General features: G+C 40.7%; 1 protein-coding gene across 8 annotated transcripts in view; it reads left to right on the top strand.

Moving 5' to 3' along the window:
• The window catches only part of MAPK10 (mitogen-activated protein kinase 10), a 367,762-nt gene that overhangs the window by 141,229 nt on the left and 200,245 nt on the right, over nt 1-26,288 (top strand). For 7 of the 8 annotated variants that reach the window (XM_073637131.1, XM_073637130.1, XM_073637129.1 and 4 more), the window contains one exon: nt 16,020-16,091. In XM_073637131.1, the coding sequence (XP_073493232.1) occupies nt 16,020-16,091 (72 nt within the window). Of the gene's footprint in view, nt 1-16,019; nt 16,119-26,288 lie in introns of all 8 variants that reach the window. The other variant, XM_073637136.1, reaches the window with a different exon arrangement.

Here is a 26,288-nt window from a genome sequence, read left to right as displayed (position 1 = left end):
ACTACGTGGCACTGTGACTAACAGAACTTGTCCAGTAAACGTGAGTGAACTACGTGGCACTGTGACTGACAGAACTTGTCCAGTAAACGTGAGTGAACTACGTGGCACTGTGACTGACAGAACGTGTTCAGTAAATGTGAGTGAACTATGTGGCACTGTGACTGACAGAACGTGTTCAGTAAACGTGAGTGAACTATGTGGCACTGTGACTGACAGAACGTGTCCAGTAAATGTGAGTGAACTATGTGGCACTGTGACTGACAGAACGTGTTCAGTAAACGTGAGTGAACTATGTGGCACTGTGACTGACAGAACTTGTCCAGTAAACGTGAGTCATAGAATCATAGAATCATAGAATCATAGAATGGTAGAGTTGGAAGGGACCTCCTGGGTCATCTGGTCCAACCCCCTGCTCAAAGCAGGATTCACTAGATCATCTCAGACAGATGTCTGTCCAGCCTCTGTTTGAAGACGTCCATTGAAGGGGAACTCACTACCTCTCGTGGCAGCCTGTTCCACTCATTAATCACCCTAACTGTCAAAAAGTTTTTTCTAATATCTAATCTGTGTCTCCTCCCATTTAGTTTCATCCCATTGCTTCTAGTCTTTCCTTGTGCAAATGAGAATAAAGATGATCCTTCTACAATGTGACAGCCCTTGACATATTTGTAGACAGCTATTAAGTCTCCTCTCAGTCTTCTTTTTTGCAAGCTAAACATTCCCAAATCCTGCAACCGTTCCTCATAGGACATGGTTTGCAGACCAGTCACCATTCTGGTCGCTCTTCTCTGAACTTGCTCCAGTTTGTCTATGTCTTTTTTAAAATGTGGTGCCCAAAACTGTACACAGTATTCCAGATGAGGTCTGACCAAAGAAGAGTAAAGACCGATAATGACTTCACGTGATCTAGACTGTATGCTTCTGTTAATACATCCCAGAATTGTATTTGCCTTTTTTGCTGCTGCATCACACTGTTGACTCATGTTCAGTCTATGATCTATTAGTATACCTAAGTCTTTTTCACATGTACTGTTGCTTAGCTCTATTCCTCCCATTCTGTATGTGCTTTTTTCATTTTTATTGCCCAGATGTAGTACTTTGCATTTTTCCCTGTTAAAAACCATTCTGTTGGTTGCTGCCCACTGCTCCAGTTTATTTAGGTCTTTTTGAATCCTCTCTCTCTCTTCTCTAGTATTAGCTATCCCTCCTAGCTTTGTGTCATCAGCAAATTTAATCAGCTTACCCTCAATTCCTTCATCTAAATCATTGATAAAGATGTTGAACAATACAGGTCCCAGGACGGAGCCCTGTGGTACCCCACTTGAGACATTCATCCAGCTGGATGTGAAGCCATTTACAACCACCCTTTGAGTCCGATCACTAAGCCAGTTATGAATCCACCTAACAGTTGCCTGGTCCGTTGCATACTTGGTCATTTTTTCAATAAGGATGGTGTGAGATACTTTGTCAAATGCTTTGCTGAAGTCAAGATATACTATATCTACAGCATTTCCCTGATCCACCCAGTCAGTGATTCTGTCATAGAAGGAAATTAAGTTAGTCTGACATGACTTGTTAGTTACAAACCCATGCTGACTCTGGTTAATCACTTCATTCTTATCCATGTACTTACATACATGTTGTTTAATAATTTGTTCAAAGATCTTTCCTGGTATAGAAGTCAGACTCACCGGCCTATAGTTCCCTGGGTCCACCTTCTTCCCCTTTTTGAAGATAGGAACAACATTTGCTCTTCTCCAGTCTTCTGGGACTTCTCCTGTTCTCCAAGAATTTTCAAAGATTATGGAGAGTGGTTCTAAAATTTCTTCTACGATCTCCTTCAGTACTCTGGGGTGTAATTCATCTGGACCTGGAGACTTGAACTCATTTATGTTAGCTAAATATTCCCTCACAATCTTTCTGTTTACAGATAACTTGGATTCCTCTATTCCTTTAAAAGGACAGTGAAGATCAGTTGATGTTACATTTTCTTTCTGAGAGAAAACAGATGCAAAATAGGAATTAAAAAGTTCGGCCTTCTCAACATCCTCTCTTACCATTTCTCCATTTTCATCCTGTAAAAATCCTATAGCATCTTTGACTTTTCTTTTACTTTTGACATACCCCCAAAATCCTTTTTTATTGCTTTTGACATCTCTTGCAAGCCTTAATTCATTGTCAGCTTTAGCTAACCTGATACGTGCCCTGCAGGATCTGCAGACTGCATTATAATCTTCTTTAGATATGCCTCCCTCTTTCCAGTCAGTGACTGTGACTGACAGAATGTATTCAGTAAACGTGAGTGAACTATGTGGCACTGTGACTGACAGAACGTGTTCAGTAAACGTGAGTGAAGTACGTGGCACTGTGACTGACAGAACTTGTCCAGTAAACGTGAGTGACTGTGACTGACAGAACGTATTCAGTAAACGTGAGTGAACTATGTCGCACTGTGACTGACAGAACTTGTTCAGTAAACGTGAGTGAACTACGTGGCACTGTGACTGACAGAACGTGTTCAGTAAACGTGAGTGAACTATGTGGCACTGTGACTGACAGAACTTGTTCAGTAAACGTGAGTGAACTACGTGGCACTGTGACTGACAGAACTTGTCCAGTAAACGTGAGTGAACTATGTGGCACTGTGACTGACAGAACTTTTTCAGTAAACGTGAGTGAACTACGTGGCACTGTGACTGACAGAACTTGTCCAGTAAACTTGAGTGAACTACGTGGCACTGTGACTGACAGAACGTGTTCAGTAAACGTGAGTGAACTATGTGGCACTGTGACTGACAGAATGTGTCCAGTAAATGTGAGTGAACTATGTGGCACTGTGACTGACAGAACGTGTTCAGTAAACGTGAGTGAACTACGTGGCACTGTGACTGACAGAACTTGTCCAGTAAACGTGAGTGACTGTGACTGACAGAACGTATTCAGTAAACTTGAGTGAACTATGTGGCACTGTGACTGACAGAACGTGTTCAGTAAACGTGAGTGAAGTACGTGGCACTGTGACTGACAGAACTTGTCCAGTAAACGTGAGTGACTGTGACTGACAGAACGTATTCAGTAAACGTGAGTGAACTATGTCGCACTGTGACTGACAGAACTTGTTCAGTAAAAGTGAGTGAACTACGTGGCACTGTGACTGACAGAACGTGTTCAGTAAACGTGAGTGAACTATGTGTCACTGTGACTGACAGAACTTGTCCAGTAAACGTGAGTGAACTACGTGGCACTGTGACTGACAGAACTTGTTCAGTAAACGTGAGTGAACTACGTGGCACTGTGACTGACAGAACTTGTCCAGTAAACGTGATTGTACTACGTGGCACTGTGACTGACAGAACGTGTTCAGTAAACGTAAGTGAACTATGTGGCACTGTGACTGACAGAACGTGTTCAGTAAACGTGAGTGAACTACGTGGCACTGTGACTGACAGAACGTGTTCAGTAAACGTGAGTGAACTATGTGGCACTGTGACTGACAGAACGTGTTCAGAAGAGTGAACTATGTGGCACTGTGACTGACAGAACGTGTTCAGTAAATGTGAGTGAACTATGTGGCACTGTGACTGACAGAACGTATTCAGTAAACGTGAGTGAACTATGTCGCACTGTGACTGACAGAACTTGTTCAGTAAACGTGAGTGAACTACGTGGCACTGTGACTGACAGAACGTATTCAGTAAACGTGAGTGAACTATGTGGCACTGTGACTGACAGAACTTGTTCAGTAAACATGAGTGAACTACGTGGCACTGTGACTGACAGAACTTGTCCAGTAAACGTGAGTGAACTATGTGGCACTGTGACTGACAGAACTTTTTCAGTAAACGTGAGTGAACTACGTGGCACTGTGACTGACATAACTTGTCCAGTAAACGTGAGTGAACTACATGGCACTGTGACTGACAGAACGTGTTCAGTAAACGTGAGTGAACTATGTGGCACTGTGACTGACAGAATGTGTCCAGTAAATGTGAGTGAACTATGTGGCACTGTGACTGACAGAACGTGTTCAGTAAACGTGAGTGAACTACGTGGCACTGTGACTGACAGAACTTGTCCAGTAAACGTGAGTGACTGTGACTGACAGAACGTATTCAGTAAACTTGAGTGAACTATGTGGCACTGTGACTGACAGACCGTGTTCAGTAAACGTGAGTGAAGTACGTGGCACTGTGACTGACAGAACTTGTCCAGTAAACGTGAGTGACTGTGACTGACAGAACGTATTCAGTAAACGTGAGTGAACTATGTCGCACTGTGACTGACAGAACTTGTTCAGTAAACGTGAGTGAACTACGTGGCACTGTGACTGACAGAACGTGTTCAGTAAACGTGAGTGAACTATGTGGCACTGTGACTGACAGAACTTGTCCAGTAAACGTGAGTGAACTACGTGGCACTGTGACTGACAGAACTTGTTCAGTAAACGTGAGTGAACTACGTGGCACTGTGACTGACAGAACTTGTCCAGTAAACGTGATTGAACTACGTGGCACTGTGACTGACAGAACGTGTTCAGTAAACGTAAGTGAACTATGTGGCACTGTGACTGACAGAACGTGTTCAGTAAGCGTGAGTGAACTACGTGGCACTGTGACTGACAGAACGTGTTCAGTAAACGTGAGTGAACTATGTGGCACTGTGACTGACAGAACGTGTTCAGTAAATGAGAGTGAACTATGTGGCACTGTGACTGACAGAACGTGTTCAGTAAATGTGAGTGAACTATGTGGCACTGTGACTGACAGAACGTATTCAGTAAACGTGAGTGAACTATGTCGCACTGTGACTGACAGAACTTGTTCAGTAAACGTGAGTGAACTACGTGGCACTGTGACTGACAGAACGTGTTCAGTAAACGTGAGTGAACTATGTGGCACTGTGACTGACAGAACTTGTTCAGTAAACGTGAGTGAACTACGTGGCACTGTGACTGACAGAACTTGTCCAGTAAACGTGAGTGAACTATGTGGCACTGTGACTGACAGAATGTGTCCAGTAAATGTGAGTGAACTATGTGGCACTGTGACTGACAGAACGTGTTCAGTAAACGTGAGTGAACTACGTGGCACTGTGACTGACAGAACTTGTCCAGTAAACGTGAGTGACTGTGACTGACAGAACGTATTCAGTAAACTTGAGTGAACTATGTGGCACTGTGACTGACAGAACGTGTTCAGTAAACGTGAGTGAAGTACGTGGCACTGTGACTGACAGAACTTGTCCAGTAAACGTGAGTGACTGTGACTGACAGAACGTATTCAGTAAACGTGAGTGAACTATGTCGCACTGTGACTGACAGAACTTGTTCAGTAAAAGTGAGTGAACTACGTGGCACTGTGACTGACAGAACGTGTTCAGTAAACGTGAGTGAACTATGTGTCACTGTGACTGACAGAACTTGTCCAGTAAACGTGAGTGAACTACGTGGCACTGTGACTGACAGAACTTGTTCAGTAAACGTGAGTGAACTACGTGGCACTGTGACTGACAGAACTTGTCCAGTAAACGTGATTGTACTACGTGGCACTGTGACTGACAGAACGTGTTCAGTAAACGTAAGTGAACTATGTGGCACTGTGACTGACAGAACGTGTTCAGTAAACGTGAGTGAACTACGTGGCACTGTGACTGACAGAACGTGTTCAGTAAACGTGAGTGAACTATGTGGCACTGTGACTGACAGAACGTGTTCAGAAGAGTGAACTATGTGGCACTGTGACTGACAGAACGTGTTCAGTAAATGTGAGTGAACTATGTGGCACTGTGACTGACAGAACGTATTCAGTAAACGTGAGTGAACTATGTCGCACTGTGACTGACAGAACTTGTTCAGTAAACGTGAGTGAACTACGTGGCACTGTGACTGACAGAACGTATTCAGTAAACGTGAGTGAACTATGTGGCACTGTGACTGACAGAACTTGTTCAGTAAACATGAGTGAACTACGTGGCACTGTGACTGACAGAACTTGTCCAGTAAACGTGAGTGAACTATGTGGCACTGTGACTGACAGAACTTTTTCAGTAAACGTGAGTGAACTACGTGGCACTGTGACTGACATAACTTGTCCAGTAAACGTGAGTGAACTACATGGCACTGTGACTGACAGAACGTGTTCAGTAAACGTGAGTGAACTATGTGGCACTGTGACTGACAGAATGTGTCCAGTAAATGTGAGTGAACTATGTGGCACTGTGACTGACAGAACGTGTTCAGTAAACGTGAGTGAACTACGTGGCACTGTGACTGACAGAACTTGTCCAGTAAACGTGAGTGACTGTGACTGACAGAACGTATTCAGTAAACTTGAGTGAACTATGTGGCACTGTGACTGACAGACCGTGTTCAGTAAACGTGAGTGAAGTACGTGGCACTGTGACTGACAGAACTTGTCCAGTAAACGTGAGTGACTGTGACTGACAGAACGTATTCAGTAAACGTGAGTGAACTATGTCGCACTGTGACTGACAGAACTTGTTCAGTAAACGTGAGTGAACTACGTGGCACTGTGACTGACAGAACGTGTTCAGTAAACGTGAGTGAACTATGTGGCACTGTGACTGACAGAACTTGTCCAGTAAACGTGAGTGAACTACGTGGCACTGTGACTGACAGAACTTGTTCAGTAAACGTGAGTGAACTACGTGGCACTGTGACTGACAGAACTTGTCCAGTAAACGTGATTGAACTACGTGGCACTGTGACTGACAGAACGTGTTCAGTAAACGTAAGTGAACTATGTGGCACTGTGACTGACAGAACGTGTTCAGTAAGCGTGAGTGAACTACGTGGCACTGTGACTGACAGAACGTGTTCAGTAAACGTGAGTGAACTATGTGGCACTGTGACTGACAGAACGTGTTCAGTAAATGAGAGTGAACTATGTGGCACTGTGACTGACAGAACGTGTTCAGTAAATGTGAGTGAACTATGTGGCACTGTGACTGACAGAACGTATTCAGTAAACGTGAGTGAACTATGTCGCACTGTGACTGACAGAACTTGTTCAGTAAACGTGAGTGAACTACGTGGCACTGTGACTGACAGAACGTGTTCAGTAAACGTGAGTGAACTATGTGGCACTGTGACTGACAGAACTTGTTCAGTAAACGTGAGTGAACTACGTGGCACTGTGACTGACAGAACTTGTCCAGTAAACGTGAGTGAACTATGTGGCACTGTGACTGACAGAACTTTTGCAGTAAACGTGAGTGAACTACGTGGCACTGTGACTGACAGAACTTGTCCAGTAAACGTGAGTGAACTACGTGGCACTGTGACTGACAGAACGTGTTCAGTAAACGTGAGTGAACTATGTGGCACTGTGACTGACAGAATGTGTCCAGTAAATGTGAGTGAACTATGTGGCACTGTGACTGACAGAACGTGTTCAGTAAACGTGAGTGAACTACGTGGCACTGTGACTGACAGAACTTGTCCAGTAAACGTGAGGGACTGTGACTGACAGAACGTATTCAGTAAACTTGAGTGAACTATGTGGCACTGTGACTGACAGAACGTGTTCAGTAAACGTGAGTGAAGTACGTGGCACTGTGACTGACAGAATTTGTCCAGTAAACGTGAGTGACTGTGACTGACAGAACGTATTCAGTAAACGTGAGTGAACTATGTCGCACTGTGACTGACAGAACTTGTTCAGTAAACGTGAGTGAACTACGTGGCACTGTGACTGACAGAACGTGTTCAGTAAACGTGAGTGAACTATGTGGCACTGTGACTGACAGAACTTGTCCAGTAAACGTGAGTGAACTACGTGGCACTGTGACTGACAGAACTTGTTCAGTAAACGTGAGTGAACTACGTGGCACTGTGACTGACAGAACTTGTCCAGTAAACGTGAGTGAACTACGTGGCACTGTGACTGACAGAACGTGTTCAGTAAACGTAAGTGAACTATGTGGCACTGTGACTGACAGAACGTGTTCAGTAAACGTGAGTGAACTACGTGGCACTGTGACTGACAGAACGTGTTCAGTAAACGTGAGTGAACTATGTGGCACTGTGACTGACAGAACGTGTTCAGTAAATGAGAGTGAACTATGTGGCACTGTGACTGACAGAACGTGTTCAGTAAATGTGAGTGAACTATGTGGCACTGTGACTGACAGAACTTGTCCAGTAAACGTGATTGAACTACGTGGCACTGTGACTGACAGAACGTGTTCAGTAAACGTAAGTGAACTATGTGGCACTGTGACTGACAGAACGTGTTCAGTAAACGTGAGTGAACTACGTGGCACTGTGACTGACAGAACGTGTTCAGTAAACGTGAGTGAACTATGTGGCACTGTGACTGACAGAACGTGTTCAGTAAATGTGAGTGAACTATGTGGCGCTGTGACTGACAGAACGTATTCAGTAAACGTGAGTGAACTATGTCGCACTGTGACTGACAGAACTTGTTCAGTAAACGTGAGTGAACTACGTGGCACTGTGACTGACAGAACGTGTTCAGTAAACGTGAGTGAACTATGTGGCACTGTGACTGACAGAACTTGTTCAGTAAACGTGAGTGAACTACGTGGCACTGTGACTGACAGAACTTGTCCAGTAAACGTGAGTGAACTATGTGGCACTGTGACTGACAGAACTTTTTCAGTAAACGTGAGTGAACTACGTGGCACTGTAACTGACAGAACTTGTCCAGTAAACGTGAGTGAACTACGTGGCACTGTGACTGACAGAACGTGTTCAGTAAACGTGAGTGAACTATGTGGCACTGTGACTGACAGAATGTGTCCAGTAAATGTGAGTGAACTATGTGGCACTGTGACTGACAGAACGTGTTCAGTAAACGTGAGTGAACTACGTGGCACTGTGACTGACAGAACTTGTCCAGTAAACGTGAGTGACTGTGACTGACAGAACGTATTCAGTAAACTTGAGTGAACTATGTGGCACTGTGACTGACAGAACGTGTTCAGTAAACGTGAGTGAAGTACATGGCACTGTGACTGACAGAACTTGTCCAGTAAACGTGAGTGACTGTGACTGACAGAACGTATTCAGTAAACGTGAGTGAACTATGTCGCACTGTGACTGACAGAACTTGTTCAGTAAACGTGAGTGAACTACGTGGCACTGTGACTGACAGAACGTGTTCAGTAAACGTGAGTGAACTATGTGGCACTGTGACTGACAGAACTTGTCCAGTAAACGTGAGTGAACTACGTGGCACTGTGACTGACAGAACTTGTTCAGTAAACATGAGTGAACTACGTGGCACTGTGACTGACAGAACTTGTCCAGTAAACGTGAGTGAACTACGTGGCACTGTGACTGACAGAACGTGTTCAGTAAACGTAAGTGAACTATGTGGCACTGTGACTGACAGAACGTGTTCAGTAAACGTGAGTGAACTACGTGGCACTGTGACTGACAGAACGTGTTCAGTAAACGTAAGTGAACTATGTGGCACTGTGACTGACAGAACGTGTTCAGTAAACGTGAGTGAACTATGTGGCACTGTGACTGACAGAACGTGTTCAGTAAACGTGAGTGAACTATGTGGCACTGTGACTGACAGAACGTGTTCAGTAAATGAGAGTGAACTATGTGGCACTGTGACTGACAGAACGTGTTCAGTAAATGTGAGTGAACTATGTGGCACTGTGACTGACAGAACGTGTTCAGTAAACGTGAGTGAACTATGTCGCACTGTGACTGACAGAACCTCGCTGATTGGTCGTGCCAGCAGCCCGCGACCAATCAGCGACGCGGGATTTCCGTTACAGACAGACAGAATTAGACGATTATATATATATAGATACTAGTCTTTGTATGACTTGGAAATTTGGAAATCTTTTAGTTCTAGTCAACTCACAAAAAATGATCAGCAATTGTCAGTATTATGATAATAAAAAGAAGAAATTACCAAAAACATAAAGGGTAAATGCGTGATTTCTGGCTTCATTACATCTAACAGATTAGGGATAAATGAAAATTCTTCCAGTAAGGCATTATTCAAAATTATTACCAAAGACTAACTGAATGAGCAACTGAAAATAAGTAGAAAGATAGGGGCGCAATAGCGTTGTTACCCAACAACAACCAAATAGGTAAAAATAAATTGTGCTCACCTTTCTAAGTTGTGAAATGCACAACTTATGTAAGAATTTGTAACGAGGGGCTGCAGCCAGCACAGAATCCCTAGGGATCTTGTAAGGTTGTCTGTAGTAGGAGGAAGTAGGTGCCGGGAAAAAATCCGCGGTCCTCCGTATTGAAGAAATTTGACGAGAGATTGTATAATTAAACAATCTTGTAGTTTATTGCTAAAAGCTACGATTACTACCACTTCCTCAGGTACATAGCTGATCATGAGCAACTGAAATTCCTAATTTTTGCAGTACAGATGATGCATAAACAAGGAGGATTATGGGTAATTGTCTAATTCAGATTATTGGTTAAATAATTTACAGTATTTGGTAACGTTTTTGCTAATTCAGAGAAGTGTAATTGCAATGCTAATCAGCATCATTTCAGAACAGGTTCAGCAATGTGCTTTTTTGTATCGCCAGAATGAACACATACTGGGTATCTGGAAGTGATGTTAGCCAGCTGGCATTTTTTCATTTCCTGCTTATTCTTTGGATTTCATTTTATGTTATCAAAAAGAAACAACCTTGCTGATATATTTTCTCTGGCACATAACTGTAGTGTACATTTACATTTTTTTAATTATAGATTTTTTTCTATATAAACTAAATCCTCACCCAATGGATTTATCATCAATAATGTTTAAACTGATCAGTCACACATTGATTCTCTATTACTTAGTGTAGGCCATCATTGTAAAATCGAATGGCTTTTTAACTATTCCGAAGACACCATCAATAACAATCAAAGGGAGTTTGCTTCCTTTGACCCTAATCGGTCCCCTGGGCATTAACGGTTTTAAAAGGAACCTGATGGCTGTAGCCTTTGAGTGAAAACATTCTTTTAAAAGCTGACTGGGGTGTGATACGACTGTGATAACTATTCCTAAAAGCAGGTCCCTGCAAGTTTCTCCCTGCCCCACTTAAGTAGACTAACAGGTCTTTCCCTATACATACAACCCCTGGCAAAAATTATGGAATCACTGGGCTCGGAGGATGTTCATTCAGTTGTTTAATGTTGTTGAAAAAAAGCAGATCACAAAACTAAAGTCATTTCAAATGGCAACTTTAGGGCTTTAAGAAACACTAAAAGAAATTAAGATTAAAAATATGGTACTCAGTAAGGGTAATTTTTTTCAGACCAAGCAGAGGGAAAAAATTATGGAATCACTCAATTCTGAGGAAAAAATTATGGAATTGCCCTGTAAATTTTCATTTCCAAAACTAACACCTGCATCAAATTAGATCTGCTCGTTAGTCTGCATCTGAAAAAGAGTGATCACACATTGGAGAGCTGTTGCACCAAGTGGACTGACATGAATCATGGCTCCAACACGAGAGATGTCAATTGAAACAAAGGAGAGGATTATCAAACTCTTAAAAGAAGGTAAATCATCACGCAATGTTGCAAAAGATGTTGGTTGTTCACAGTCAGCTGTGTCTAAAATCTGGAACAAATACAGACAGGGAAGGTTATTAAAGGCAAACATACTGGTAGACCAAGGAAGACATCAAAGCGTCAAGACCGGAAACTTAAAGCAATATGTCTCCAAAACAGGAAATGCACAACAAAACAAATGAGGAACGAATGGGAGGAAACTGGAGTCAATGTCTGTAACCGAACTGTAAGAAACCGCCTAAAGGAAATGGGATTTAAATACAGAAAAGCTAAACATAAGCCATCATTAACACCTAAACAGAAGAAAATAAGGTTACAATGGGCTAAGGAAAAGCAATCGTGGACTGTGGATGACTGGATGAAAGTGATATTCAGTGATGAATTGCGAATCTGCATTGGGCAAGGTGATGATGCTGGAACTTTTGTTTGGTGCCGTTCCAATGAGATTTATAAAGATGACTGCATGAAGAGAACATGCAAATTTCCATAGTCATTGATGATATGGGGCTGCATGTGGGGGCTGCATATGGGGCTGCAAGGCAAAGGCACTGGGGAGATGGCTGTCATTACATCTTCAATAAATACCCAAGTTTACATTGATATTTTGGACAGTTTTCTTATCCCATCAATTGAAAGGATGTTTGGGGATGATGACATCATTTTTCAAGATGATAATGCATCCTGCCATAGAGCAAAAACTGTGAAAACATTCCTTGAAAGAAGACACATAAGGTCAGTGTCATGGCCTGCAAATAGTCCGGATCTCAATCCAATTGAAAATCTTTGGTGGAAGATGAAGAAAATGGTCCATGACGAGGCTCCAACCTGCAAAGCTGATCTGGCAACAGCAATCAGAGAAAGTTGGAGCCAGATTGATGAAGAGTACTGTTTGTCACTCATTAAGTCCATGCCTCAGAGACTGCAAGCTGCTATTAAAGCCAGAGGTGGTGCAATATAATACTAGTGATGTATTGGAGTTTTCTTTTGTGTCCAGATATCGGAACGTTTTTTTCCACACATATGGGTATGAGCCCTAAGGCACAACCTTGGGCCTGAAATAGGTCCCCAATGCTGTACCGGTGTCTTATATACATTTTACATGCAGCTAGAATAGATAAGTACTCCAACACATCATATTTAAAAAAAAAAATCATTTTCAAAGTAAAAGTTAAACAAAATATAATAAAGTTTTGCTAAAAAAAAGTATACAAAAATATATATACATGATTATTTAGAATAAAAACTTAAGTGCTAAGGCATAAGCTTATTAGTCTTCCATTAATTGTTACGACTAGTCAAAAACCATACCTGGGGACTTTCAAAGAAAGATGTACGTTAATATGAAAGCATGAAAAACAATAGCAGAATAAAACTATAAACATAAATAAAAATCAAATTTTTAGATAACAAAAATGCTAAAAACAAAACCTCACACAGCAACATCGGTGAATAAAAATGATAAAAAAGGTAATGAAATTAAAAATATGCTTCATTCTGAAGTGCAAAATTAGCCGCATTTCTATCTTCTGTTTTTTATTTTTGTGATTGATACATCCAATAAAAACTATGGGTTGTATAACTGCTAAGTAAATGCATACTCATGTAGTATCTGGTATGCGGTATGTAATGTGTGTATAGTATATATCATATCTTGAGGAAGAAAATATATATTTCCAACTTAAAATATCAAATATACCCTAAGTCTTCATTAGAGAGGAACATCATTTTGAATTATGAATTGTCACTTTCCTTATCTGCTGTCTATTGTGCCGTCAGTATAGGAAAGCAGAAAGTAGAAGCCACATACTGTATATTACCCACAAAGAACAATTCAAAAGTTCAATGAACTACAATTTCTTGAAAGGAAAACTCTATTATTTGACCACCAATAGGGACCACAATTTCCAATAAATCTACCATGAATGTGAAACATAGCCCTCATAGAAAAGATCAATTTATTTTTCCTGCTCTATCTGCAATCTCTGCTCCTGAAAATCTAATAAAGGCTCAGGAAGAAGCAAATCCCCAGCTGAATGTTTAATTTATTTCAGTACAGAGGTTAAAAAAGTGACAATTTCCATTCCTGGCATAATGCCAGCTTGCGGAGACTGAAGAATTGCCACTCGCTAAATGGTAGACTTGATGTAGTAAAATTGATTTGCATTCTGTGTCTTCAGATGGTATGGCATGTCACCAACCCCAAATGGACATTTTACATAAGTTTATTACAAATTCAAACCAAAGTTTATTGTTCCAACATAATACAGCAATAATTGTTTTACAAAATATGTTACTTATTAGCTATTCAGGGGACAACATTTAACTTCCTCTCAATCCCTTTAAAGGAATCTATAATCAGTAATCTGTTACCAGGTTTTGATACCTCATCTGAAAGCAGCATGATATAGGGGGCAGATAGCATTATTTCAGTGATGTATCACTTGCTAGGCTGCATGGTGTTTTTTAGAAAATCACTGTTTTATCTGCTTCAGATCGGTTAATTCTCTACATACTGAACTCTATACAATCACACCACTTAATGGTGGGTTTCTGTGTACACTGTACATAGGCAGAAAGCTACCAATCGGTGGTGGGGGCAGGGCTATACAGAGCTTATGAATATGGAGAACTAGAAGGAAGCAACTTTACAAGTCATTTAGTGATAATCTACTGGTGAAGCAGTGATTTTATCAAAACTACAGCAAGTAGCCCAATAAGTGACACATCACTGGAAACAGGGTCTCTGTCTCTACATTATGCTGCTCTTTTTTTAGGTGGCAAAAACCTGGTGACAGTTCCCCTTAAAGAAAACTTGACCCCAGCACACACTAAAGGGATTTTCTAACATCAGACATATGTGCTGAGCTGCTATACTAGACTCAACCCATGTACAGATGTGGCGCGGTTTCCTCAACATAACAGATCTTTTTTTTTCTAATCTGGGCCAACCCTTTCCTGACCCGTTTCATTTTCCAGCCAATAGAGTGCTAAAAGGGGCCTACGATTAAGAGTGGTCTTTTACAGAACAGAGGGAAGGGCTCTTTTCTACAGCCAATTACCTTTCAACCAGACTCTTAGATTGTCTAAGGTGTGTGAACCATAGAGTAAAGAAGGCTCACCTGGACAGGTAGAGAAAAATCGCAATTTGTCCCAAATTGTAATTTCAGATAGTATGTAAGCAAAGAAGAAATTTAGGGGAAGAATGTTTTTGCTTTTAGTGTTCTGTTAAGGTCTTGAGCCCATAGTGTCTAGCTCAGGGATGTCAAACTGAAACACACAGAGGGCCAAAATGAAAAACTTGGACAAAGTCACGGGCCAACCAGTACACAGTATACTGGGCCCCACATAGTCCTCCATACGGAATAATGGGCCCCACATAGTCCTCCATACAGAATAATGGGCACCACATAATCCTCCATACAGAATAATGGGCACCACATAGTCCTCCATACAGTATAATGGACCCCACATAGTCCTACTTACAGAATAATGGCCCCACATAGTCCTCCATACAGAATAATGGGGCCCCACATAGTCCTCCATACAGTATAATGGGTCCCACATAGACCTCCATACAGAATAATGGCCCCACATAGTCCTCCATACAGTATAATGGACCCCACATAGTCCTACTTACAGAATAATGGCCCCACATAGGTGGCGGTGGCGGTTCTGGTGTCGCAGGCCAAACATAACCACCCTGCATGCCAGATTTGGCCAATGGGCTGGTGCTTGACACGTATGGTCTAGATCAGTGTTTCCCAAACCCCATCCTCACGGCCCCCCACAGGTCATGTTTTCAGGATCTCCTTAGTATTACACAGGTGATTGAAGTATCATCAAGCCATCAGGAATTCTCTCACCTGTGCAATACTAAAGAGATCCTGAAAACATGACCTGTGGGGGGCCGTGAGGATGGGGTTTGGGAAACACTGGTCTAGATTGACAGTGACTAATCTTAACTCATTCTTTATATAATGTACAGTAGTATCAGTACAAATGAGATTTATATTAGATTTGCCAAAACCCGCCAAAGTGTATTGACTTATATATTAGATTAGATGATATAGGACAGCCTAACTCCACGTAAGGTCATGTCGAACCCTAGTTTATCATGAAACCAACCTGGCCAAGTGTACAGTGCTCCAGAAGACTGTTGCCGCAACAGTCTGCTCATGTGATACTTGGAATGGGGGGAAGCAAAAGAGGTAACAACTTGGCCACAAGATCACAATAGCCTAGAAGTAAGGAAATATTTGTCTACCTCCGCAAATATCTTTAACGTAGGGAATTCTCAAGAACTTTTAAAGGGTTCATGAGGATCCTCTAAATTTGGTTATTGCTAGTACAAGAGAATATGCAATATTGAAATTTACAAATAACTTGTGAGCTAAATACAGTAATAAAGTTTGAAGAACATTGTGATTGGCTGCATATTTCTAGATTTATTAAACTAATTATTTTTTTACATTTTCCATTGTAGGTATTTATGAGCCGACATTTCTTGTACAACTGCAGTGAACCTACCCTGGATGTAAAAATTGCCTTTTGTCAGGTGTGTGTTCCTTACAGGTAAAACAAGGTACCGTATGAATTTGTATTTCCATTTTTCCTTCCAAAATATTCACTCTTTCATTTCACAGTTTCCTAATTTCATTTGTGAGACTGTCAATGTTATATTGCAATGAAAGTTACACACCATGTGATTTTTTTGCCTAAGGAAATTATTGCAGAGTAATGAACTGTAACCTGACTAAAGTTGACTGATAATTAGAGAAGAAAATGCAAAACTTTTTGTGGGTTCCGGATAACTTTCATTCTTTGGCAAACCAAAGCAAATGTGACCATATAAGCATATTGCAAAGCAGTCATTTGGGTAATTATAGCTTTTAAAAAGAATGTTTCCTATATTTATTTTTAGTTCAATAATAAACATTTAATTTTAGTTGCATAATTTGATTTAAAAGAGCCTTCTGGGACTACAATAGTTTTGACCTATCCTTAGGGCTCGCACTCAGACCAATGGTATTGTACGGAACTATGTACATGTCAGAGGAAAAAAAATCGATGCATGGCCGAGTTTGATGCGATATTCGGATCGTACTTGGCCATGCAAATCAAGATACAGTGGAACCCATCGGACTGAACTCAGATGACATCTGAGTGCAGTCCGATTTCCACAGACTGACACAATGGAGAAGATGGAGAATTTTTTTTCTCCATCTTTTCCTCATCCGAGAGAATTGGAGCATACTGAGATCACACTCTGATCAAACTTCTTCCCCCCATGGCTGTATCGGTACTGCATCTCATTGCTGATCAGTCCAATTCATGTAAATGAGACTGAGTTGCAATACAATCAATGCACACTCATGGACAAATGTGCAGAGCTGCTCCTGGTAACCAATGAAGGGTACATGGTGCATGTTGATCATCTGATCGATAAGCAGCATGTTCCTTTGATTGGTAACCAGGCAGAGCTGTATATATGCAGTCATGAGAAATACTAAGTGCTCTGTTAGAATTCTATGAATAAATGTATCAGGACATAATAAGAGAAATACATAGGGCTCATAGAAGGTCCTAAAATTAGTAAATACAATGTCAGATGAATACCAACACATGAAAAAATTACACTGTGTAAACAAATATTTAACAAGAACTAGACCAAAATGCATCAGCAGTGTGAGAAAAATGTATTACACCCTTATTACTTCCATAAGAATTAAGAAGGTAAGTAGCAGTCAGGTGCTGCCAATCAAATGCCCTTGAGTAATTGTTCATCAGCAAGTGTGACCACCTCCATAAAAGCATACATTTTGGCACTTTGCGGGTCTTGAGAATTTAAGCATGTGTTAAGACAATGTCAAGGAAGAAAGACATCAGCAATGATCTTACAGGAGCAATTGTTGTTCACCATTATTCTGGGATGGGTCATAAGGTAATTTCCAAATAATTTGGAGACCATCCTTTTACAGTGAGAATGATTCACAAGTGGAAAATAATCAAGACGCTTCACAATCTTCCCAGGAATGGACATCCATGCAAATTCATCCGAAGGTCATTCAGTTCAATGCTCAGAAATTGCAAAATCCCAAGAGCTACAGATCAGACTTTAAAGGCCTCTGCATTTTAAATGTTACAGTTCATGTCAGGAAGGACTGCCAGGAGAAAGTCTTACTATAAATTAAATGGCAGCATAGTTAAAGTTTGCAAAAGTGCATCTTAACCCCTTAACGACCGCCAATATGCACTGAAAGGGCGGCCGTTAAGAGGCCTTATTATTCACCTCTGTCAGGAATAAGTGAATAGCTCCCTCCATGGGCGTAATTCCCACGGGTACATGACAGCTGACACCCTGCTGTATGGGCCCGGACAGTTTTGGAGTTGATCGAGGCCAACTAACCCCTTAAATACCGCTGTCAATCACGACAGCATTATCTAAGTAATTAAAAGGGGGTTAAAAGACCCCCTTGATCGTAATTGTGGGAGCCGATCGTTGCCATGGTATCCCAAGGTCATCTGGCCTGTGAGATCCATCTATTCGCAGGGTCTCACAAGCTCCGTCAATGAATCACTGACAGGTCTCATGCACTGCAGTACTGCAATGCATGAGAACAACGATCAGAGTAAAAATTATACATGTCGAACAGTGGGACTAAGTGAAAAAAAGTAAAAAAAAATACATAGAATGTGTAAAAAGGTAAAAAAAAAACACAAAAATGTGCAAATAACGAAAAGTAATTCACCACTAAAAACACAGCGTTTTTCGTTAAAATGAAAATAAAAAAAACGTACACATAATTGGGATCGCCATGTCCGGAACAAACTGATATATAAAACTGGTGCTTTATTTATTCCATACAGCGAACACTGTAAAAAATAACTAAAAAACATGCCAAAAAATGTCTCTTTTTCTTCATATTGAAACACAAATTGTTTTATAAAAACCGATCAAAAAGACCTATATAAAAAAAATGGTTTAAATGAAAATGCCAAACCATCATGCAAAAAACAAGACTTAATATGGCTCATTTGGAAAAAATATAAAAAAGTTACAGCTCTCAGAATATGACAATGCAAAAACAAATACATTTTGGTAAAATATTGTTTTTATTCTGTAAAAGTAGCAAAGCATAAAAAAACAATATAACTCTGGAATCGCTGCAATCGCTCTGACCTGAAGAATAAATTGGTCTTATCACTTTTACTGCATGATAAACTGCACAAAAAAATAAAAAATTGAATTGCTGGTTTTTGTTCTCTATGCATCTAAAAAATCTGAATAAAAAGTGATCAAAAATGTTATGTGCCGTAAAATGGTACCAAAAAAATCTCCAACTCGTTCCCCAAAAAATAAGCTCTCATACAGCTCTGTTCGCCAAAAAAATAAAAAAGTTACAGCTTTCAGAATATGGCAAAAAAAAACCTATTTTTTATAAAAAAAACTTTTTACTGTGTTATAGCAGCAAACCATAAAAAAAAGCTATATGAATCTGGTAATACTGTAAACGCAACGACCCGAAAAATAAAACTGTCTTATCACTTGTAGAACACGTGAACCGCACAAAAATAAAAATAACTGTTCTTGCACTGCTGTCTATTTATTCATTCTGCCTCCCAAAAATCGGAATAAGGGCACAAACAGATAGCTGTATAACTTCTGCAATGATCGCATCGCACTGCACAGACTGGCCCGACACCTTTCCTGACCTGAGCATGACAGCGTGATGTATCAGGTCAGGAGAGCAGATAGCCACTACTAGGATTGCCATGCGATCCTTGCACGAGTTATACAGTTGTCTGTCAGCTCAGTTGTCTTATACAGTTGTCTGTCAGTTGTCTTAAGCTCAGTTCGCATTTATCTTACGCTCTCTGCTGAGCACTTACGTTGGGGTTTCCGTGTAAATCCAAAAAATCGTGATTCAAACAAAAAAAACCAATGGAACCACTAATGAGGCAGATGGAGTCACTTTGGACTCCGTCTGGTCTCTGTTTCTGCAATAACCCATCATTTTAGTTTTTTTTTAGCACAAAAGTATTGTCGACCACCATTCTGTGCACGCCTAAAAAGATGGATGCCACCGGAACCGGATGGCAAACAGAGTCCAAGGTGTCTCCATCTGCCTCATTATAGTGAGTGGTTCCATCAGTGGTTTCGGCTGAATCTAGTTTTTGTGGGATTTACATGGAAATTCCGACATAAGTGCTCAGCATAGAACACAAAAATGTGATCCCAGCCTTATACTGGAAATGATCAAAAAATGTTATGTACCCCAAAATGTTACCAATGAAAACCTTAACTTATCCTGCACAAAACCAGCCCCCTCTCAGGTCTGTCACTGGAAATATAAGACTTCCCAAAGACTCTGGAAAAGATGTCCTTGACAAAGACCGTTCCCGGTTGAAGTGTTGGACCATATCTGTTTTGACTCCTTGCCGGATCAAAATAAATAACATTGCAGCAAGACCTACAGTCCCATTTTCTTTTTCGTGGTGCTGAGGTTTCTACTTCTATTAGTCTGGACCAAGAGTTGCTTCCTTGAGCACACTATATTTAAAAGGACAGTGTTGCTGGTCTTTCTCCTTCATTTTCTTGTGTTAAAGCGACAAAACATAAAAAAATTATATAAATGTAGTATCACTGTAATTGTACTGACCTGAAGAATAAAGCTGTCTTATCAATTTTACCACACGCGGAACGGCATAAACCCCCCACCACCCAAAAAACTATTCTTGCATTGGTTGTTTTTGTTCATTCTGCCTCCCAAAATTTGCAATAGAAAGTTTTCAAAAAATGGTATGTGCCCGAAAATGGTGCCAATAACAACGTCAACTCGTCCTGCTAAAAACAATCCCTCCCCATGACTCTGTTGGCAGAAATATAGAAAAATTATAGCTCTTAAATTTGGTAACACAAAAAAACGCGTCAGCGGCCAAACATAAAAAAACAATATAAATCTGTATCACTGTAATTACACCGACCCGAACAATAACGTTGTCTAATCACTTATGCCGCATGAGAAACGGCGTAAAAAATAAATAAGACTAATTTTTGACCTACTATTGATTTGTTCATTTTGCCTCCCAAAAAATCACAGTCAGGCTTGGCTCACATTCATCCTGCACTCTACTGTGAGCACTTACACCCGGGTTTCTATGTAAATATCTGAAATACATGATTCAGACAGAACCCCTGGCAGAAGATTCCCTATAATGAAGCAGATGGAGGCACTGTGGACGCTGTCTGGCCTATGATCCGGCAGTGTCCCATCTTTTTAAGCGTGCACAGACGCGCGGTCAGGCCACGATTTTGTGCAGTTATGAAAAGAAGGACACCTTTGAACAGAATCCAGATGGAGTCCAGAGTAACTGCTGTCTCTTTATAGTGAATGGATTCCTCGGGTTTTCGTCTGAATTAAGTCATTCAGAAATTTAGCTGGAAACCACGGTGTGAGTGCTCAGTGTAGAGCGCAGGATAAATGTGATCCAAAATGTTATGTAAAATGTTCCCAATAAAAGCTTTAAGTCAATCCACAAAAAAAGCAAGTCCCCACTCAGGTCTGTCACCTGTTAAAGGAAATATAGGTGCTTCCACGTTCCTGGTAAAACAAAGCCTCTGGAAAAGTGAAACGGCTCCTCGCAACCCAAAATAAATCCAGCGAATTCTGAGCATCCAAATCCAAATGCTCCCAGCCCCCGTCCCAGTGTGCCTAAACCACACTTAGCGTCCACATGTTTGGCATTTCTGTAGCAATGAGACCCCGCAAGTGCATGTCTTCAGAAGCACGAGCTGGGCATATTGTACTGGGCACTACAATATACTTGACACTACAATGGCAGATTTGCAATTTTGAATCAGCAACATCCACTGCTGCTTGTTTCTGGAATTGACCCATGGAGTCAAAATCATCACTACTCCTGTAGATAAATTCCCAGAGGGGTAAAATTTCCAAAATTGGGTCACTTGAGGGGGGATTCTGCTTTTCTAGCACTTTGGGGCTCTGCATATGTAGTCCGCAAACTATTCTAGGAAAATCTGTGCGCCAGGAGTCAAATAACGCTCCATCCATCCAAGATCTCCCCGTGTGGCTAAGCAGTACTGTACAGCTATATATGAGGCATTTCCACGTTTAGCAAAAATTGTGTAACAAATTTTGGTGCTATTTTTACTTACTTCCCCTTATGAAAATGTAAAATCTGGGGCTAAACCAAAATTGTTGTGGTAAAAATGTAATTATTTTTTCTTCACTACCCAATGGTTTAAAATTCTGTGACAAACCTGTGGTGTCAATATGAGCACTGCACCCTTAGATTAATTAATTGAGAGGTGTAGTTTGTAAAATAGGGTCACTTATAAGGGATATACTGTTCTAGCACCTCATGGGCACTCCCAGAGGGTCATGGCACACGTACACCATAACAGTAAAATCTGCACTATAATATGGCGCTCCTTTCTTCTGAGCTGTGCACTGTGCCTGGGAAGTAGTTCCCGGATTACTTGTAGGGTATTAGCGCACTCAGGGGAAATTGTAAAACAAACTGTGAGGTTCATTTTTTACTATTAGCGCCTATAAAAATAAAAAAATTTGGGCTAAAACAACATTTTAGTGGTAAAAATTTAATTATTCTTTCTTCACCGCCCAATGGTATAAAATTATGTGATGCACATGTGGTGTCAACATGCTCACTGCACCCCTAGATTAATTCATAGTTTGTAAAATGGGGGGGTCATTTCTGGGGGGTTCTGCTGTTCTCACATCTCAGGGGCTCTGACATGGCACCCTCAAACCATTCCAGCAACATCTGAACTCCAATATTCTTTTTGACTGTAAAGGACATATTGATATTCATGCTATGGCAACTCCATTTTGTCTGCCTGCTTCAAAATCATGTTATTATACTCTTTGCATAACATACATTCTTTCCTTCTTTCCTCTTGATTCACATGCAACTTTCCCACACTAACCTTTTCTCTCAGGAACATTCTATGAGACACCTTGCTCCTGTTATCTAGCTAGTCTGAACCGGGATGTGTAACCTTGTAACTTTCCATCGTACACCGAACTAACGATAATATGACCATATGTGTATTTCCGTAATAATTGTACTAACATTGGTTCAAGCTTGTAGTATGGCTGTAGATGATTGGCCATTGATAAACTCAAAACAATATAAAATGCTAAGTAGAAATAAACGGGGTTAGAGATTCTTTGAATCCCCCCATACAGAGCTTTGCCTCCGTCTGGTTTTCTATTGGATTGCGCAATCAACCTTGTAACATAATAATTTGACACTCACTTGGTCAACCGTGAAGGGTCATTGCTGCCCTCCCTCAACATGACCACATATCGTGTACTGTCGTACTCAGGAGAAATGGTGTGATAAATTATATCTTTCAATTTCTCCTATTATTCTTTTGAAAATTAAAAAATTGGGGACTTGGGGCCAAACCAACATTTTAGTGAAAAAATGGTAATTTTCTATTGACTCATCCCAATGTTATACAATTATGTGAATTGCCTGAGGCTTAAAAATGCTCAGTACACCCCTAGATGAATTCCTCAAGAGGGGTCACTTGTGGGGGGTTTCCACTGTTTAGGCACATTAAGGGCTCTTCAAACGGGACATGGTGTCCGCTATCTATTCAAGCCAATTTTGCTCTCCAAAAGTGAAATGGGGCTCCTTCTCTTCCGAGTTCCACTGTGTGCCAAACAGTAATTTTCCACCACATATGGGTGATCGGCGTACTCAGGAGAGATTGCAGAACAAATTGTATGTTCCATTTTCTCCTGTTACCCTTATGAAAATGCCAAATTTGGGGCTAAAGCAACATTTTTGTGGGAAAAAATAAAATTTTATTTTTTTTATTCCTCATTGCTTTAATTACTGCGAAGAGTTAATAAACTTCTTAAATGTGGTTTTGAGCACTTTGAGTTGTGAAGTTATTAGAATAGTGACACTTTTGGGTATTTTCTGTGATATAGGCCCCTCAAAGTCACTTCAAATGTGATGTGGTCCCTAAAAAAATGGTTTTGTAAATTATGTTGAAATATGAAAATTGCTGATAATTTTTAACCCTTCTAACTTCCTAACAAAAAAAAGTTATATTTCAAAACTGACGCTGATGTAAAGTAGACGTGATAAATGTTATTTATTAGCTTTTTTGGGTGGTATAACTATCTGGTTTAAGGGCATAACAATTAAGAGTTTGAAAATTGCAACATTTTTGCCAAAATCCTGATATTTTCACAAATAAATATAAAAAATATCGACCAATGTTTACCACGATCATAAAGTACAATGTTTCACTAAAAAACAGTCTCGGAATCACAGGGATACGTGGAAGCTTTCCAGAGGTATTAGCTCATAAATTAACACTGGTCAGAATTGTAAAATTTGGCCTGGTCAGGAAGGTGAAGACAGGCTCGGGGGTAAAGGGGTTAAATCATTGCTGTAGGTGGTTCTTCAAGCTATTGATTCAGTCTAGTTACTTAGCTTGTACAATTAACTTTATAACGAACTAACTTATAAATTGCTTCCATCTCAGACATAATGTATTATGCAGCCAAGATTCATTATGAAAATCAATAATTTGTTAGATTTTATTAACACAATCTACAATATATTAGTATCACATAGAAGAAAATGGTAGAACAGGCTTACAAGTATTAATGTTTTTAATTAATATTAATCTGAAAGTGATAGATGTTTGCAATGAATGTGCACAAGTGTATAATTAATGTGAAGCCCGTAATTACAGCATCAGGTTTTGTATAAAATTACAAATATTACAATTTTACTTACTAAAATAATGTGGTCATATACTAGATTGAAGTCTAAATAGTAGCTGCAGGTTGAAAGAAAGGTGGAGTGAATCGTACTCTTCCTGCATATTGTATTGCAGAAGGTTGCACTTTCCATTGAATAGGAAGTTGGAAGTGGATAACATAACTTTTTGTAGGGTTTAAGCAGCAACTTAGACAATAACTTAAAGTTTAAAGGGGTTATCCTAAGCACTTACTGACAGGTAGTTACTAACTATCTGCCTGTTTTGCCCAAAAATGATTTTGGATGGCTAAGGCGGCGATTCTCTGCCCTAATTTGACCTCACTTCAACAAAGCAGCTTTCTCTTCCAGGCTGCTCCCTCAATGGGGTGTCAATTTTCAAAGTCATGCTGATTGACAGCTGGCTGTCAATCAACATGACATCGGCAGTGAACTGCTCTGTCAATGTGACATTACCGGAATCAAAAGAATCACCGGAAGGAGTAGTCCGTGACCGCTTTGAGTCAGAACAGATTATTGCAGGGCAGTAAACTCTTAACCCCATTGCAAAAAAAAAAACAAGGTCCCAGATAACTGCTTTGAATCTGATCTGTGCTGCTCTTGCTGAGAACTACAGTGGGTACGCAAAGTATTCAGACCCCTTTAAATGTTTCACTCTTTGTTTCATTCCAACCATTTGGTAAATTCTAAAACGTTCATTTTTTTCTCATTAAAGTGCACTCTGCACCCCATCTTGACTGAAAAAAAACAGAAATGTAGAAATTTTTGCAAGTTTATTAAAAAAGAAAAACTGTAATATCACATGGTCATAAGTATTCAGACCCTTTGCTTAGTATTGAGTAGAAGCACCCTTTTGAGCTAGTACAGCCATGAGTCTTCTTGGGAATGATGCAACAAGTTTGTCACACCTGGATTTGGGGATCCTCTGCCATTCTTCCTTGCTGATCTCTCCAATTCCGTCAGGTTGGATGGTGAATTTTGGTGGACAGCCATTTTCAGGTCTCTCCAGAGATGCTCAATTGGGTTTAGGTCAGGGCTCTGGCTGGGCCAGTCAAGAATGGTCAAGGAGTTGTTCTGAAGCCACTCCTTTGTTATTTTAGCTGTGTGCATAGGGTCATTGTCTTGTTGGAAGGTGAACTTTCGGCCAAGTCTGAGGTCCAGAGCACTCTGGAAGAGGTTTTCATCCAGGATATCTCCGTACTTGGCCGCATTCATGTTTCCTTCAATTGCAAGCAGTCGTCCTGTCCCTGCAGCTGAAAAACACTCCCATAGCATGATGCTGCCACGACCATGTTTCACTGTTGGAATTGTATTGGGCAGGTGATATGCAGTGCCTGGTTTTCTCCACACATACCGCTTAGAATTATCACCAAAAAGTTCTATCTTTGTCTCATCAGACCAGAGAATCTTATTTCTCATAGTCTGGGAGTCCTTCATGTGTTTTTGAGCAAACTCTATGTGGGCTTTCATATGTCTTGCACTGGGGAGAGGCTTCCGTCAGGCCACTCTGCCATAAAGGCCCAACTGGTGGAGGGCTGCAGTGATAGTTGACTTTGTGGAACTTTCTCCAATCCCCTACTGCATCTCTGGAGCTCAGCCACAGTGATCTTGGAGTTCTTCTTTACCTCTCTCGCCAAGGCTCTTCTCCCACGATTGCTCAGTTTGGCTGGAAGGTCAGGTCTAGGAAGACTTATGGTGGTCCCAAACTTCTTCCACTTAAGGAATATGGAGGCCAGTGTGCTCTTATGAACCTTGAGTAATGCAGAAATTCTTTTGTAACCTTGGCCAGATCTGTGCCTTGCCATAATTCTGTCTCTGAGCTCTTTGCGCAGTTCTTTTGAGCTCATGATTCTCATTTGGTCTGACATGCACTGTGAGCTGTGAGGTCTTATATAGACAGGTGTGTGCCTTTCCAAATCAAGTCCTATCAGTTTAATTAAACTCAGCTGGACTCCAATGAAGG

The sequence above is a fragment of the Phyllobates terribilis genome, unplaced genomic scaffold, assembly GCF_046119375.1.
Source record: "Phyllobates terribilis strain yellow unplaced genomic scaffold, ASM4611937v1 Scaffold_1__5_contigs__length_1240528914, whole genome shotgun sequence".
Lineage (NCBI taxonomy): Eukaryota > Metazoa > Chordata > Amphibia > Anura > Dendrobatidae > Phyllobates > Phyllobates terribilis.
This window is presented reverse-complemented; position numbering and strand designations above follow the sequence as displayed.